Source organism: Harpia harpyja, chromosome 2 (genome assembly GCF_026419915.1).
Source record: "Harpia harpyja isolate bHarHar1 chromosome 2, bHarHar1 primary haplotype, whole genome shotgun sequence".
In the NCBI taxonomy this organism is placed as follows: domain Eukaryota; kingdom Metazoa; phylum Chordata; class Aves; order Accipitriformes; family Accipitridae; genus Harpia; species Harpia harpyja.
Window position 1 is genome coordinate 6796971 of NC_068941.1, and position 15697 is coordinate 6812667.

General features: G+C 35.2%; 1 protein-coding gene across 3 annotated transcripts in view; it reads right to left on the reverse strand.

Annotated features, from left to right (window-relative positions):
- Window positions 1-15697, reverse strand: part of PRDM5 (PR/SET domain 5) — an 89497-nt gene that overhangs the window by 9833 nt on the left and 63967 nt on the right. For all 3 annotated transcript variants that reach the window (XM_052814416.1, XM_052814425.1, XM_052814409.1), the window contains exon 14: window positions 9882-9967. In XM_052814416.1, the coding sequence (XP_052670376.1) occupies window positions 9882-9967 (86 nt within the window). The remainder of the gene's footprint in view (window positions 1-9881; window positions 9968-15697) is intronic.

Consider the following 15697-nt stretch of genomic DNA (forward strand, 5'->3'; position numbering starts at 1 on the left):
ATGTATATTAGCTTAGCACTAGTGCACATGTGGTTGTTTCTCTAAACCTGGTAAAATTGATTACACAGGTAAAACATGAATTACTTCGGTAGGAGTATCTCCAAATAACTTTTTAAATCTGAATTTAGAACTATTACATGAGCTCAACAGCAACAGCAAGAAAAACATAATCTAGACACTACTATATCCAAATAAATCATAGCTCAAGATTCAAATAAATGAGAGTTAAGAACAGTTTAGTAACTCTTTCCAAGGTGGCAGGAGCCGATTAAAACTGGGCTGAACCCACACTCAGGAGACCTTATTCTTTACTTTTTTGGTTAAATTTACTAGAGTGATTGCAGATTTATACTACTTTGAAAGTGGACTTGTTGAATACAGAAATATTACTCAATAATCCTTTTTAAAACTTAAGCTTTAACTGACATACAGAGTATACTTAAAATCCCAGTTATCTAGGATCTAATCTCTCTTATGCTCATTTTTTTTAATATCCTGAATTCAGCAGATTTACTTCTGATTTACTTCAGAATTTCACATATTGCACATTTCTTCCTGTAGATCATGTTCATACATCTAAGCACATATTAGAATTACTAGCATCTCGGGGTAAGACATACTGACCATGTCAAGTTTCACATGGCTATCAACTTGCCATATCTGCATTTTCTTTATGCTGAAAACTGAACATTCATATCAGATCTTACATTACATGTAAACATTTAAATGTAATGTTATATTACATGTAAGCATTTACACTTGTGACATGAGTGTGAAAATTGCCAGACATGAACAATGGCAATGATACCAAACAACAACAAAACCAAAAAAAAAAAACCCACACAAATTTTTTCTTCTCTGGAGACATACAATTGAGATCTGTATAACAGACAAATCTGGAGACAAACATTACTTATTTTGGAAAAATGAACAGTAAGGCCCAGTACATACATGTTTCCTGGTAAAACCTGAATGAGCCTGAACAGGTCTCAACCTAAATTCCCTGGGAAACAGTGGGTATGGAACTTTTTGGGGTGAGATTTATTCTTACAACAGGAAAGACAGAGCTAAAGAAAAATATCAGCTTGTATTTTTGACAGCAAAATATTTTAAAATACGTAGATCACCCTTTAGTTAACCTATTTTTTTTCTTCTTGCTTTTAATTGCTTTCATTCTAAGCCAAAGAGTTTTCCTTTGCTCCTAAAGGGAAAGTCTTATAATGCCTACACAAGATGTACATACAGTAACGCTATCTGCTTTCAAACCTTATGCAGAGAATTTGAACTCTTAATAAATATTATTTGCTGCTACATGTATTTGCATTATCACTTGAACACACGGTTAGTAAAAAAATTGTTTTGAAAAACTCAGCAAGAATGGAAAAATGTGACCAGCCAGAGAACACTAAAATATACTAGTCAGGCTTACAGCTACCAAGAGCTGACCTCTCAAACAGAATCCTGGAAATCCTATAGTTTTGCCAGCCTGACAATGCAGAAAAGACAGTGACGTGACCTGCTTACAAACCAGGAGGACAGTGACAAATACAGATGTCTGGAAGCATTATCTAAAGGGTACCTTAGGCATTGAGGGAATGAGGTGAAGTTTAAGACACCTACATATTTCACATAAGCCCTTTGCTTTGTGTGTTTTAAACCTTTTCCTAATACCAGTAACACTTCGTTTCAGTTATTACTAATTATTAATGTTGATATGTCCCTCGAACCACGCTCAGGAGCTCTTCAGCCAGTTGTACATAGCACGTACCAAAAGATGGTGACCAGAACAGGCATCATCCTGTCAAAAAAACCCACCTGAATGTGAAATGAAGGTTCAGGGCTACAACAGCCTGAAAAGCATGATCTCAGGGGCCTGGAAAAGAGTCCAACCAAAGGCAGCCTAACAGCGGGTTCATGATGCATACCCATAAGCAACCCACAACCTACCTTGCAGCCTCATTAACAGCAAACTTCTACCAGAAGTTAAGCAGAACAGCGATGAATGAGTAACAGAAGTCCTAGAGAATCGGACGGATCTTTCTGCTTGGTCTAGAAACTCCCCACAGATATTGTCAGACCATGCTGAGGGCCAGGCCAAGCAAGTTGTTCTTTACAAGAAAACCTGTTAGACAGCAGCTGTGGTAACAGACCTTTGAGCCTCAGTAAATTCCAGTGTCAATGCACAGGTTTTTTCTACATTGAAGAAGAGTGATGGGTAGTTTCACTATCAATGTAGTGGTAACATGCAGTGTATTGCTCAATTCTTTTAAAAAGACCAGCTTTCATCTTAATAGAAGGGCTGGGAATTGAGGTATAGTGCAGTAAGACAGACAGTAAAGTGCCTACCGAAACAAGAGTGCCTTATGTAGCTGATGTTTAGTTACATTTCAGCCCTAAAAAAAGACTAAGCTGATTAATGTCAGGAAAAAAACATCAGTGATACTTTCTGCTAGGTCATCACCACTAGCAACACATCCCCTGTTGAGAAGAGAGGCTAAGTCACTTAAGATCACAGATGGTGCGAGTTTAATGGAGTCCAGTTTTGTATCTTAAGTGTGAAAAATGTGCAAGAACTAACAAGATGCTCTCTTAGTAATTGGAACGTTTTTGGAAGTTATAGGAAGTGTCTCACCCACAGACAGAGGCCTACTTAAACTATCAGACTTGCATTAAATTACTAAAGTAATGTTGACACAGGAAGACAAAAGCTGATGAGAATTTACAACTCTACAGAAGTAGTAGGGATTTGAATCTTATAATGAGTAAAACTCAATAAACAATCAGTTTACAAGTACACATTTCCTCTGTTGAGAAGTAAAATTCTTTAAAAAAAATATTTCCAGTAACTGGAGCAGGCACAGAAACTTTCTTGTTGAAACAAATGTGAAAGGATTTTCGAAATTTTAAACAAAAAAGTCACTTTTATTAGAAGTGACTGATGTTTTTGTTAGAAAAGTTCTCAATTAATTCAGTTTGGGGTTTGTTTCATTTTTTTTAAAATAATCTGAAATTCTTGCAATAAAATTTGTAATTAAAATAAAAACATGCAACTTCAATGAAATGCCTGCCAGAAGAAAAAAGGTGTGTTCCTTCAAAAGCTCTAGTATATGCAGTTAGTTCAACTCTATTATACCATTAACTTCCCATTTTCCACAGTCGTTCTGCCTATTTGCTACCTACAATCTGCAAAGTTTTTGTTTATTTGGTTTTTTTTTAAACTGCTGAAGTAATTTCTGCCCCTAAGATTTAGTGAAGGAGGGTTTATTTAATCAGCCATGATGAAAATTCAATAGATGTTAATCTGCTCTTGCAAAAACAACAGTATCAAGATAAAAAAAATATGTTTTCACTCTACAAGGAAAAGATGATAATCAGTCAACATTACATAGAAAAAAAGAGTGTGAAAATATAGATGCAGTGGGATTCAAACCTTCTATATTCTGTATACAAACATAGATTCGACAGGCAAGGAAATCACAACACTGGCAAAGTCATCATCCTCAGACAGATGTTTGGGAACTCACTCATGTCTCACCAATAGGGAAATATAGAGAAAATCTAACATTGAACAAAATTCAAAATTCAATCAACACCTCATATTATTTCATTACACACTGTCATGTGCATAGAATACTATATTTAGTACCCAATGTAATTTTTTTTTTTTTTTTTTGGCAATAGCATGGTATGCTGTTTCTAGAACACATGACCTTTTTTAAAACTTTAAGCCCAAATATTTCCTGGGAAATAAAGAACAAATGAAATTGTGCACAACTGCCAATATTGTTCTGGTATTTTATTTTTTATTATTATTATTGTATTTTTATATTCCCCTGGGTTAAAAAAAAGAATAGAGGGGGCTGTGTAAAGTTCCAAATTGGTGCCTTGGAAAGACTGTTTAACTCAGGACCTGGAAGAGGACAGTTTTCTTCTTGTACTGTCCCAGAAGCAAGCTGAAACACTGACTTGAAGAGAAAAACCTTGACATGAGACTGCCTAGCTTCCATACTTATCATGACTTACACCTGTTCCAACGGAATTCATAAATAAAACTCAAAATTAACTCAAGTTGGCTAACTCTTGCACATACTATGTCAGGCCTTGACTCCTTAGCTTCTAAGGATATCTTTACACTGAAGTCACTTACGTGACTGCAGCCCATGCAGACATATTCATAAAAGCTTCAGACTAATACTCTCAGCCACCACTAACAAATCAACTGTGAGACTAAGGAGTTCAAGAGTTGACTTCAAAACATGTCCGATACTTGGGCCACTAGATCACACCAATCCTTGCAACTTTGAGGCTACACTGCTAACAGTATCCAAGCTGCCCAGCTTCAAATGAATAACAAAGAACAGGAGACAAAGCTTCCTAAACAGTTTTTTGAGTACAGATAGCTTAAGTGTCCAGAAGCTACATAACATCAACTCCAATCTATTGACCAGTTCAATGCAACATATATATGTGTGTGTGTGTACATATATCTATAAAAATATACACACTGGCCAAGCATTTCAAGTGTGGACAAGTAAGGTTAGTTGCAGAGTTACAAAAATATGCTTATCATTTAATTTGGTCTATTTCCTACAGTATAATCTCTGAACATTAGGTGTTTTTATAAACATACTTGAAGATTAAGGCATTTTTAAACAGTAGGCACTTATGCTTGAAACAAAGAAATGTAGCTACCAAAACACTGTAATTTCTCTAATCTTTAAATATTACCTCAGAAATGTACAATTTGAGCATTACAGCCAGCAGCCTTCCAATCACCAGAAATCAGATTTTTTAACAAGCTATAAAAACTACATGTATCTGTTATACCTTCAAAGTATAGATATGAAATATTCAAACCAAGTGATGGAAAAAACATTTGCAAATGGTTTCTACTTCTTTTTTCCCATCGTTGACATGTATTTAACTGAAACAAACTGTAATAAAACTACCATTTTCAGAAGTAATGAAAACATCAATTTGACATGACAATAACTCTGGGCATCTATCAATGATAGTCTTTCCAAACATTAACAACTATATTGCAGTAACATACAATAATTTCTCTACATGTTTAAGTTCAAACTATGTAATGTTATGCCAGGCACTGAATAAAGCCTTAGGAAAGAGCTCAAGTTTACTGCACTGTGAAGGCTGGAAGTATGCATGTATTTCCTCAAAGCTGATATGGTCTGTAAATTAATTCCATCAAGAACTTCAGTGAGTTCCTCATTTATGTTTTCTTAGGCTGTTATATTTCTTCTTCTTAAGAAAAAAAAAAAACCCAAAACCAAACAAAAAACCCCAAAACAGAACAAAAACCCAAACCATAAACAAAATGCATCTACTTTTATAGAAACAAATCAGTACTCAGGTGACATTTTAATATTAGGTGGTTGGTATTTTCTTCTCCTTACATTGTCAGTAGGGGTTTTGGCTTACCTTCTCTGTTTACTCCAGAGTTTGAGCTGACACCTGTGGCCACCCAGGCTGTACTCAGTTTAGCAGCTGCCAGACCTTAATCAACTTTCTACAATGATTTTTCCAGCAGCCTTCCCTGATCCACAGGATCAGGTTTGGCATTTAATCCCACTGGTAAAATATATCTAGATTTAATCTCTACAATGACATTCTCCTTGTTGAATGTCATATTATTACTTTTAAGCTACTTCACAATTTTTCTGTCCAAAAGGCAATATATATACAAGAACAGCCCTTGAGGAAGGGTGCTATGATTATGTTTACTTTCACATTACTAGGCTTAGCTGATACAAAAATACCTTCTGGATTTATACATCTTGTTATTTATTCTTTGAATAATTCTTTTGCATGCAAGAATAAATTTCAATATAAAAAGGTATGTGTAGGAAAGGGTAAGAAAAGGAATAGCCATCATCTTTTGAAAAGTCAACACATCGGATGCCTGAAGGGAGAAATTTCAAGTGTGACTTCCTGGCTTTTCTTTTTCTTAGAACTGACAAAAATAAACAATGGCAAACACACTATATTTTTTATTTCCTAATCTTTAGTTTTGTCTTTCTTTAAATGGCCTAGGATCACAGAACAAGTTATAGTGAATTAGTATCATGCTGAGGAGTTTCAAGCTATTTCTGCACAGGTATAATCTTTCTTCACTAGAAAAGTTCTTACATAGTACACTTAGAATACATCTCCTTTAGTGTTTATATTCAGATCAGGTGTGTGCTTTTGAAGCACACTTCCCAAGTGTCCCTTTTTACTGTGCTTCGGTGCACACTTCCAAAATGTTTTGGACTGCATGACCTAGATTCCTTTTGGAAAAAAATGAAACCAGAAGCTTTAATGCATTCCAGGGAGTGCTATTGTGCATTCAGTCCATAGGACCAGACTATGCATAACCTGCAGTAAAATTCTTGAAACACATACAAGATAAACATCAGGTCCTCAGCACCAACTGTTTCACTTTACATACCTACTACTGCATTGTACTATTTGTTAACATACACATAGTCTCTGATTTCCAGAATGAAGAATTAGACCACAACTACCCTGAGCACCAGAGAGGTGCTACAATGTGACTGCATGCATTCACTTCAAAAAAGACACACGTGAACAGCTCGGAATTTTCAGTTCAGCTTATATTGCTCTTGGTTAAAGATCTGAAATGCTCGAAGTTGGAAATTCAACTATCAGTACTACACACAAATATGTTATGCTATCAACCTTGTAAAGTAAACCATCTTAATATCTGTAACTCTTAATCACCTCTACAACGCAGAGTAAAGAGAGTATCTGACTAAATGAGCAAGAGTACTGGAGAATTCCCACCTTTTTCTCCAGCAGCTAGCATGTGCCTTCTTGAGAACGAAATGGTAGGAAAGAGGAAAAGAGAGAACATCTCAGGCAGTAACGACAGACCTGCCTGGTCTTAAAGCACATGGCGGAAACTGTCAAGAGTTCTGCATCTCAGACAGTGCACAGATTTCAGCTTTGCTAGCATCCCTGTTCAGAGAAACTTCCAGGCTGGTGATCTTGATGTTATGAAACTATTATATAACCTACATACTAAACAGCTGTTTTCTCTACTAAAAGGGGGGGGGGGGTTGTTTCCTGGATAGTATTTTTCTAGGTCTTTTTTTTCCTCTCAACACACTATTAAGTTAAAAGTCATGCATAAACACCACCAAACACAAGGATCAATTAGTTAATTTTTTCATTATCTCTTAATGAGATCCTGAGTGTCAACCACTACATTCCTGACAAGCATCAACCTACTACAAACATTAAACAAATCTTCATATTCTTGCCAAGCACACAAGTGGTCTTGTAAATAATGGCCTCTTTTCAACTTACCTCTCAGTATTTTCTCTCTCCCTCTTCCTTCTTATTGTTTCCAAATACCCAAACTCCCTTCACCACTCTGTTCTCTTTCACTTATGTCTGAATCGCACCACCTAAAATACATATTTATTCCCCTATACCTGTACTAATATTTACTCATCTGAACAATTAAACTACAGCTTCTTATCCTACAGTACTGCATGGATAATGTTCTGCAGAACAACACTCAGCATAACCACTCCTTCTGACTTTAAAATCTGTGAAAGTTCATAATAAGCTTTGCTTTCTGTTCTATTATTTTTATTAATACTACTAGTTAACTTTTTTTTTTGCTTCTAAGACTGTAATATTTTTAGCTATCCCGTTCTATTTAGATATGGAATAAGGTGTTGAAGTGTGAGGACGAGGGAAACTTGGGAGAAGCAAGGTTATAGTAACAGACTTCAGTTTTCAAAATGAGCTACTAATGTTAATGTTACCAATATTGATTCTTATTACCTCAAAGTAAAAAAATATTTATTTGGGATAAATTAATATATAATGCTATTCATGCACAAATAAGTTTCACTGTGAAGCTTCAGAATAGGAGTGTCATATAAGCAGCATGAGAGCAAAAATAATCAACACACCAAACCAAGGTCTAAAAAAAATCATGTTGTGCCTGCGTATTTTAATCCTCTAGTATAACTGTAAAGATTTGCAGTAGTCTGCTTAGCACACTCACACACAAAACAGAAAAACTGATACACGACCTGTTCAGGTCTAGATGATCATGACATCTCAAGTTTATGGAAACATTCATATCACATTTGGTGTGAACTGAGTCCTTTCTTTCTGTAATGATGGTATTTTGACTATGTCATACAGCAGAACATTTTCTGAGACATTTTAAGTCAAATTTTATTATGTTCTTAGTGTAATTATGTTCTTAATGCAATACAAAATCTGTCTACTTACAACATCTACATATATTAAAAAGAAATCACCACTCTGTAAAATCTATTTTCCTAACTCTTCCCTTTCCTGTTAGCTAAATAACAAACACTGGTTGAATTGTTCTTCTGTCATTCATAATCAGTGTTAAAATTATTTTCTTTTTCCTCCTGTTTCAACATTAATGTAAAGTCCTCAGTTTGTCTTTCAGTCCAATTTTATAGAAGCATTTTGGAGGCAGCCTGCAAATTTCAAAGCATGTTGGTTTGGGGTTTTTTTGCTTACATGTAACAGAGGCAAAATATGATGACATATGGGAATATATGTAAGCAACAAGTTACACAGAAGAAGTAGTAGCAAACAGCCAAACAACAATAAAATAGCAAATTCTCTACTAAGGTGCATAATTATGTTTCAGAGCACAGCTAAGGGCAAGAAACATCCCAAGAAAGTACACTCAGTTGAAGAGCAACTATAAGTTTTCCATTCAGTGCAATTAGAAATTACTTTTTTTTTTTTAATTGTTAACATAATATATCCGAGTGCTTTATTATCTGCATTGTGCAGGTAATCAGGACTGATGCGTACAACTATCAAAAAAATATGCAATTATCAAGAAATAATGCACAGCTTTCCTCCACTGAAGTACTGCCTTTTCTAAGACTGTAGGATATGCAATCCTGCTGTAAATAACTGCTATCAGTTAAATTACAGCTTTTAAGCAATGAAGATAATGTTTGTAAAGTTCTTGAGCGTGCATTTAGGAAGAAATCATCACTTGGTGTAAATCACTGTAGTCAACAGAAATATAACATTACAGGCTCTAAAAGCCTATTCTTATTCTTTTTTTCTTTAATTTTTTTTTTCTACAGAGGCTGGGGGGTTTGTTGGTTTTACTCAGACTGTATGACAAATCAGGAAAAAATTAAACTTGGCACTATTTCAGAGACAGTCTTGTTTACCGCTCCTCCCACTCACAGCCACGTAGAACATACATGGTAATGAAATTTCTCCTGGTGCAAAAAAAGTAACATAGGACAGTAAGAACAGAAAGGATTTTATAGTGCTTCTTAAAGTGATTTAACAGCTAGAAAGAAGAAGAAACAACCAACAACATGGGACTAGCCTGCTCCCAGTGAAACCACCAGGAAGCATTGCACAAACTACTGATAACTTCTAAAGTTGAAGTCATTTAGCAGCTTCATATTTGTCATCAGCTAGTGAAGTACAGTCTCTACATAAGCTCACAGTGACTGGATTTTAAGCTGACAGTAAGAATCAAAGCACTGGATATTGAAGATTAAAGAACAGTGAAGACTTTACAGAGTTGTTTACTCAGTAAACAATCACAAATGTTAATTTATATCTATAAATTACCACAAGTTAAAGGAAGAAGTTAGTACTGCTATTATTTCAACATACAAGAAATCAAACACAGAAAAAAACAGAAGGTCAGTAAGGGAGTCAGAATTTAACAGTTAATGACTTAAATCTTTGCCTCTTATTTTGATAAGTATAAACTATCTTGGTTGGTATAGCCTGATCTCTACACAAACAGTAATTATTTACTTTTTGCCACACATGATTCATAGACAATCCTCAAGTAACCATAAAAACTAAGCTACACTTACCCTTGTGTGGGTGCGAATATGCATCTTCAATCCATCATTCTTGCTGAAAGCTTTGTCACAGTAAGGACACTGGTAAGGACGCTCACCTGAAAACAAGAGAAGCATTAGAATCCATAAATATGGCCTCAGTATATGAAGGCCTCCCAGCACATTTTTTTGTCAAACAAAAATACTTTCTTTTTCCTGGTCTTTTCTTCACACTCAGTTCAAACAAGAAGAGATCTAAGCATTCGAAAAATTACAAATAAAAGTCCACCTTAGCAGGATGCAGGGCTAGATTAAAATATTACTCTCTGCTGCTCGGTTCTGTTCTAGCAATGTATCACACAGAGAGCCTTGGGAAAAAAAAAAAAAAGAAAGGAAAAAAAAAAGATGACACCTACTGCCCTTGCCCAAACCACATTCTACAGTGACTTACACACGGTCACTTTTATGGTTAGGCATTAACTGCTCCCCAATATTTCTTCTATTTCACATCTGGTCATTTTTAGAGCCCCCTGGGTGTCAGAATCCCAATGAAATATAAAATCTACTCTTTTTTTTAATGCTGTATCTGAACTGCTAGAAGCTAGTTAATCAAAAGTTTCTGCAATTCTTGTGTCACAATTTATGATTGAAATGGAAGCAGAAGGATCTTAGCATCTCCCTTGCAGCATCCCCTATCTTAAAGGTATTTAGTTTAATGCTCCATTAAACTGGTGTCATTTAGCATCAATTTTCCCAAACTCACATTAGTGTAATGTGGATACTGAGCCATTCAGAATCAGAGTGAAGAGTTTCTAAGCTAGCTCAGTAATTTGGAAGAAGTGATAAAGCTTTATAATTCCCCAACGGCATTTTAATTTTTAACTCTTTAGGCAATTCACTGGAATCTGACTCAATTGCCTCCTTTTTCTGTACACAATACTTTAAGAGCAAATATCAGGTTGTTTCTAGTACAATAACACAGTTCAACAACTTAAGATACAATAACTATTTTTCTATTAACAAAATGGAATTGTTTCTACACAATCACGATGCTGAAGGTATAAAAAACCCTTATTTGAAAATACAAGTCAAGCAAAGCCTATTCTAAGTCAATGCACAGCTTTCCACTCATGAAAGAATCTTTGCATCTATAGATGGATTTAACATAGTCCAAATGTCAAACACTTATTAACACTCATACTCAATCCTCGAAAATAGGTAAGTAAGATTAACTACTTTCGCAGTTAAAAAAAAAAAAACAGACGTATTTCACTGATACGCCAAAGATCAGAGTGTAAGAGAGTGCCAGTAACAGAAAGCATTTAAAGCTCCATGGTCCCTAATAACAGGGATATTCATCTTGACTTGGAGAAAGGAAGCCTCATCCTCTTCTCATCTTTTCTCAGCATGAAGTGTTCCTTCATGATTGCTCAGAGGGAATATACTGAATGTTTTCTTTCTTGGGAACAAGATGTCAAAGGATCACAAAAAGTATGTAATAGAGACAGCTTACAGAAACAGCTCTTCTGAAGGACCAATTGTGAATACAGTACAGCTCATCAACTGATAGACACTGTTCTACATAAAATCTCCATATAGTAACAGGTTGTATAGAGATATGAGGGCAGCTGAGATTAGATTACTATAGAAGGGTATAAAAAAACCCCAACTATTTAGTAGGTAAGACTATTCTGTTCTTTTCTGTCTTTTATTACTGTTTAGATAACTGTTAATGACTGCAGCAAAAAACTGTGTAGCTAACTACTTGTGAAATATAAATATTTTTCTCTCTTGTATTCTGCCATCTCTCAAAGAAAAATTGTGTGAATTTGGCTTTTTTTTTTTTTAGGATGATGACAACAGTCATTGTGTTATACCTGTGTTTTCATTGAGCAGTTTGAAATATGATACTCTCTCTCATGACCCTATATGTCTTTAATCCAAGCCTCCGAAATTCAAACACTCCAACAGTTGTCAGTACTCAAATATTTAATTAATTCAGCTGACATTTTTATGTTTTAGGGCTTTTGAATGTAGAAGTTAAAGCTTTCAGCAGTTTGTAAGCAGATGAGCATTGACAGGTAGGAGTTGTACCCCTCCTCCCTCTCTCCCCCCATCCCTGGGTCTCTTTACAGAGAAAGACTTTTGCTTCCAAAGGATGGTTTTGAGTTTGTCTGAAATGTATTAACAGCGTCCTTCAGAAATTAACCCTGGAGACAACGGTACTTGATGAGTAAGGCCTTAAGAGCTTTCAGCAGATGCCAGTAGAGGGCAACAGTATGACTTCATATCAACATGTTACACCTGAAAAAGACTGGCTTCAAGCAGCTGTTATGTACTGTAAATTTTCAAAAATCTCCACTGTTCCAAAAACCGAGTTTACTATGTAAAACAGACTGCAAGCTCTGAATTGACATTGATGCTTGGTGACATCCTATTTTTCTAAATTATATAAACAACTTCTCATGCACCTGTGTCACTAAATTGTCAGTAAAACAACTTAAAAGATGACCCCAAGTAATTTTACTTTTGCTCTTATTTTTTATGCTATTTTCTTTCTCCTAATCTTTGTAGCCTGTATGCCCAAAATATATACAAGTGTCTTTGCACTAACATAAGCAACTGCTTCCCCCATGCATACACATCTTTTAAATGTGTAACTTATCTTCTACCTCAAAGAGTTTTAGGATTTTACAAAATTAACTGTGGGCCTCTTAAAACAAATCTGTGCTTGCAACAGCCAAGTTTATTAGAATAAATTTCTTATTGTCTCTGTAACCAGTCCAAAGACAAGTTTGTGCCACTGTGTAAGAATATATGCATATTTATAATTGTTTTTAATAAAAAATAACTTGTATTTTAAAATTAACTGATCTGTGAACAAGAGTAACTCTTTTGACATTAGATGTCTGAACTTACAGACAGCAGATTTTGGCAAGATTGTTACAACCAAACTTATTAACTTCTCTATCCCTGGTAAAAATTAACTTCCTTCCCTGCTTCAGAACTAGACTAGGAAAACATTACTCATGCTACCAGTCAGTTGCTTGTAAGAATGATCCCAATAACAGATTCATCAATGAGACTACTGGGGAAACAGGTGTTCCCCAAGAGAAGTCTTACACAGTCTATCCCCCTCTAAGATAAACAGGAGCAGTGGATCCTTTCTCTAAGACTGTGAGATGCAAATGGCATGACAACAGAGAAAAAACAGATTTGAAATAATGAATGCTAAATATATTCCTCCCACACATGAAGTGCAATTGCTGAAGTGCAATGTTTCATACAGAACTATTGCAAGTGTACACAAATTGGAGAGTTTTATGCTTCAACAAAGTTTAGAATTGTCACTAAGAAAAACGGGTGAGCAAGTGCGATGTGATAAAAGCTCCTGAGAAGGTGACATTATCCATCAGTGCTTTCACATTTGTCTGCAATCAAGCAAAGACCACCAAAAATCAATTATAAGCAGTGGAATATTAAACTTCAGATCAACTCGCGCACAATAAGTACTTGGAGATTTTCAGATGTAAAACTTCTCTTATCAGAAATGGAATGGATCTGTTATGAGGAGATTAAAAGTAAGAATGACTAAGATGAGCAAAGGAAATTGTGTTGCAAGTCATGTATCTATTTCTCTTGTCCTCAGAAAAAGGAGTTTCTAAGGATCAAAATGAAAGCAAGCTATTTCCCCTATGACAAACTATAATTTCTTCTTGGATTTATCACTAGAAGCATGCTTATGAGATATGGTGTCAGTGTGTCATAACATCATACTAAGAGGGGGTATACCTTAGGTAAAGTTGATGCCAATTAACAGTTATGCCACTTGCATTCTGCATTTTTATACAAATATATTTTTATATATATATTGGAGGCAATGATAAATCTTACCAGAAGTATCATACTGAAGTAAATCAGTGCACCATTTTTTTACTATAATGCCTTTTCATTGCAGTCAATAGCAGAGTAAGTTTTCAAAGGTATTATTTCACAAAGTAAGGGTGGTTGGTTGGTTTTTTTTTTTAAATTTTATTTATATTAAAAAAATATGAGTATTGTGGGAGAAAAAATCTTTTAACTTCCAGATACACTACCAAGCCTTAATCCTAACACTTCCCATTTGGAAAATACCTGAAGAAAGACCTGACCTTCTATGTTATTGTTTGCAACTCTGCCATTAAACCACAACTGAGACTATGATCTGCACTTTTCACTAGAATGCTTCACCAGGCTTTCTACTTTCGTACAGTATCAAAATCCAGTAGGCATATTAAATACATCTTAATTTGACAGCTTGTCCAGTCAACATGCCCAGAAGTAATGTTGTGAATGCAACAATAACTAAAGAACAATTACTATCATTAAAATAGCAAAACATTCAAGACAGACGTAATAAATGCTATGTTTACCCTCAAGTTACAGCTGACTGTCATGTCCCTGCTGTCCAAGAACAAACTGCTCAACACATTAATGGCACTTCTGTACAAATAACCCTAAAATAAATAATCCTTGGATAAACTGCAGTGGATTTAATATAATTCAAAGTCTAGACATTCTACTTCCAGATTTTGTATGAATAAAACCAAAGCTTTTAACATAATAAAAATAAATTTAACCCTAATACAAGGATTACAAAAAACAATTCCATGATTGAAAACCATATGGGATTTTGATCTGAAAACATGTCATGATAGAATTGGTATCTTTTTTTTCCCCTCAAATGTGTACATTTCTAGCTTGAGATCACAATACCTACTGGACCTTAATTAGCATAAGAGGTTAAACACCAGACTCTTCTATTCCAGTTCAACTCAGGATAGACAGTTTCCTATGAGCCATTTGCAACCAAAGGTGCTGGGAGGCAGTATTTACATTGAGTTTAGCACCCAGATTTCCCAAACTCAAATACCCCTGGGAGCAAAACAATTAAGAAACAAGACCAAATACACATTAGTTCTTCAAGATTTCAGTGGCTACAGCTAGACTTTTAATAAAGACTTTGAGACACAATAATTCAAATGAGTCATATGTGTTGCTATTTTCATGCTGTATTTTGCATTCCCTGTAGTCAATTTAGCCATGAAAAAAGCTAATTGCAAAATCAGACAGAAACCTGATATAAACACCAATGTTAGTGATTACTTTGAAACAATGACCTCAAGTAATATCAACCAAATATGTACTTTACAGGTGACAAACATATTCCCATCAAATCAGACAAATGAAACATGCAACAGAGAAATAGTCCTAACCTGAAAAGACTGTAACGAACGTGTCTGAAGAGACCAGCAAACCAAAAAAGAAACAGAGGCACAGAGAAGATGTCAACAGCATGCTAAAGTATGCATTTGATGAACTACTACAGTCAGTTTTGGAAGCAGTCTCACAGACCTCTTTCAAACCATATATGGGCATTACTTCTATTTCATTCTCTTAAATTTGGAGTTGTATTTACTCTCCCCATTCCCACGCAGCTCGCTTGGTCACTTGTATACAATTCTCAGGTATGTATGTTAGCCTTCACGCATGAATTCCCTGGCTTTCTGTCTCTATTGGAACTAAACTGCTGTATTAAGGAAAGAAGAATTTGAATTATGCAGAGAAATTATCAAGGTGGGGATTTAATATTTTTAATACATCTATGCTTGGTCAGTTGGGGTATTCAGCATCACTGGTCTAGGTCGACACTCACAAACATCAGAAAAAGACTTATGACAGACTGCACTGAACATCCGATCATGTGCAGTGTATGTAACTTAAAAGGAATTGTTTTCTTCATTTTTCTTTAAAAAAATTAACAAATAATTATGGCAATGTGGTCCCTCAGAATCTTCCACAGACCATCT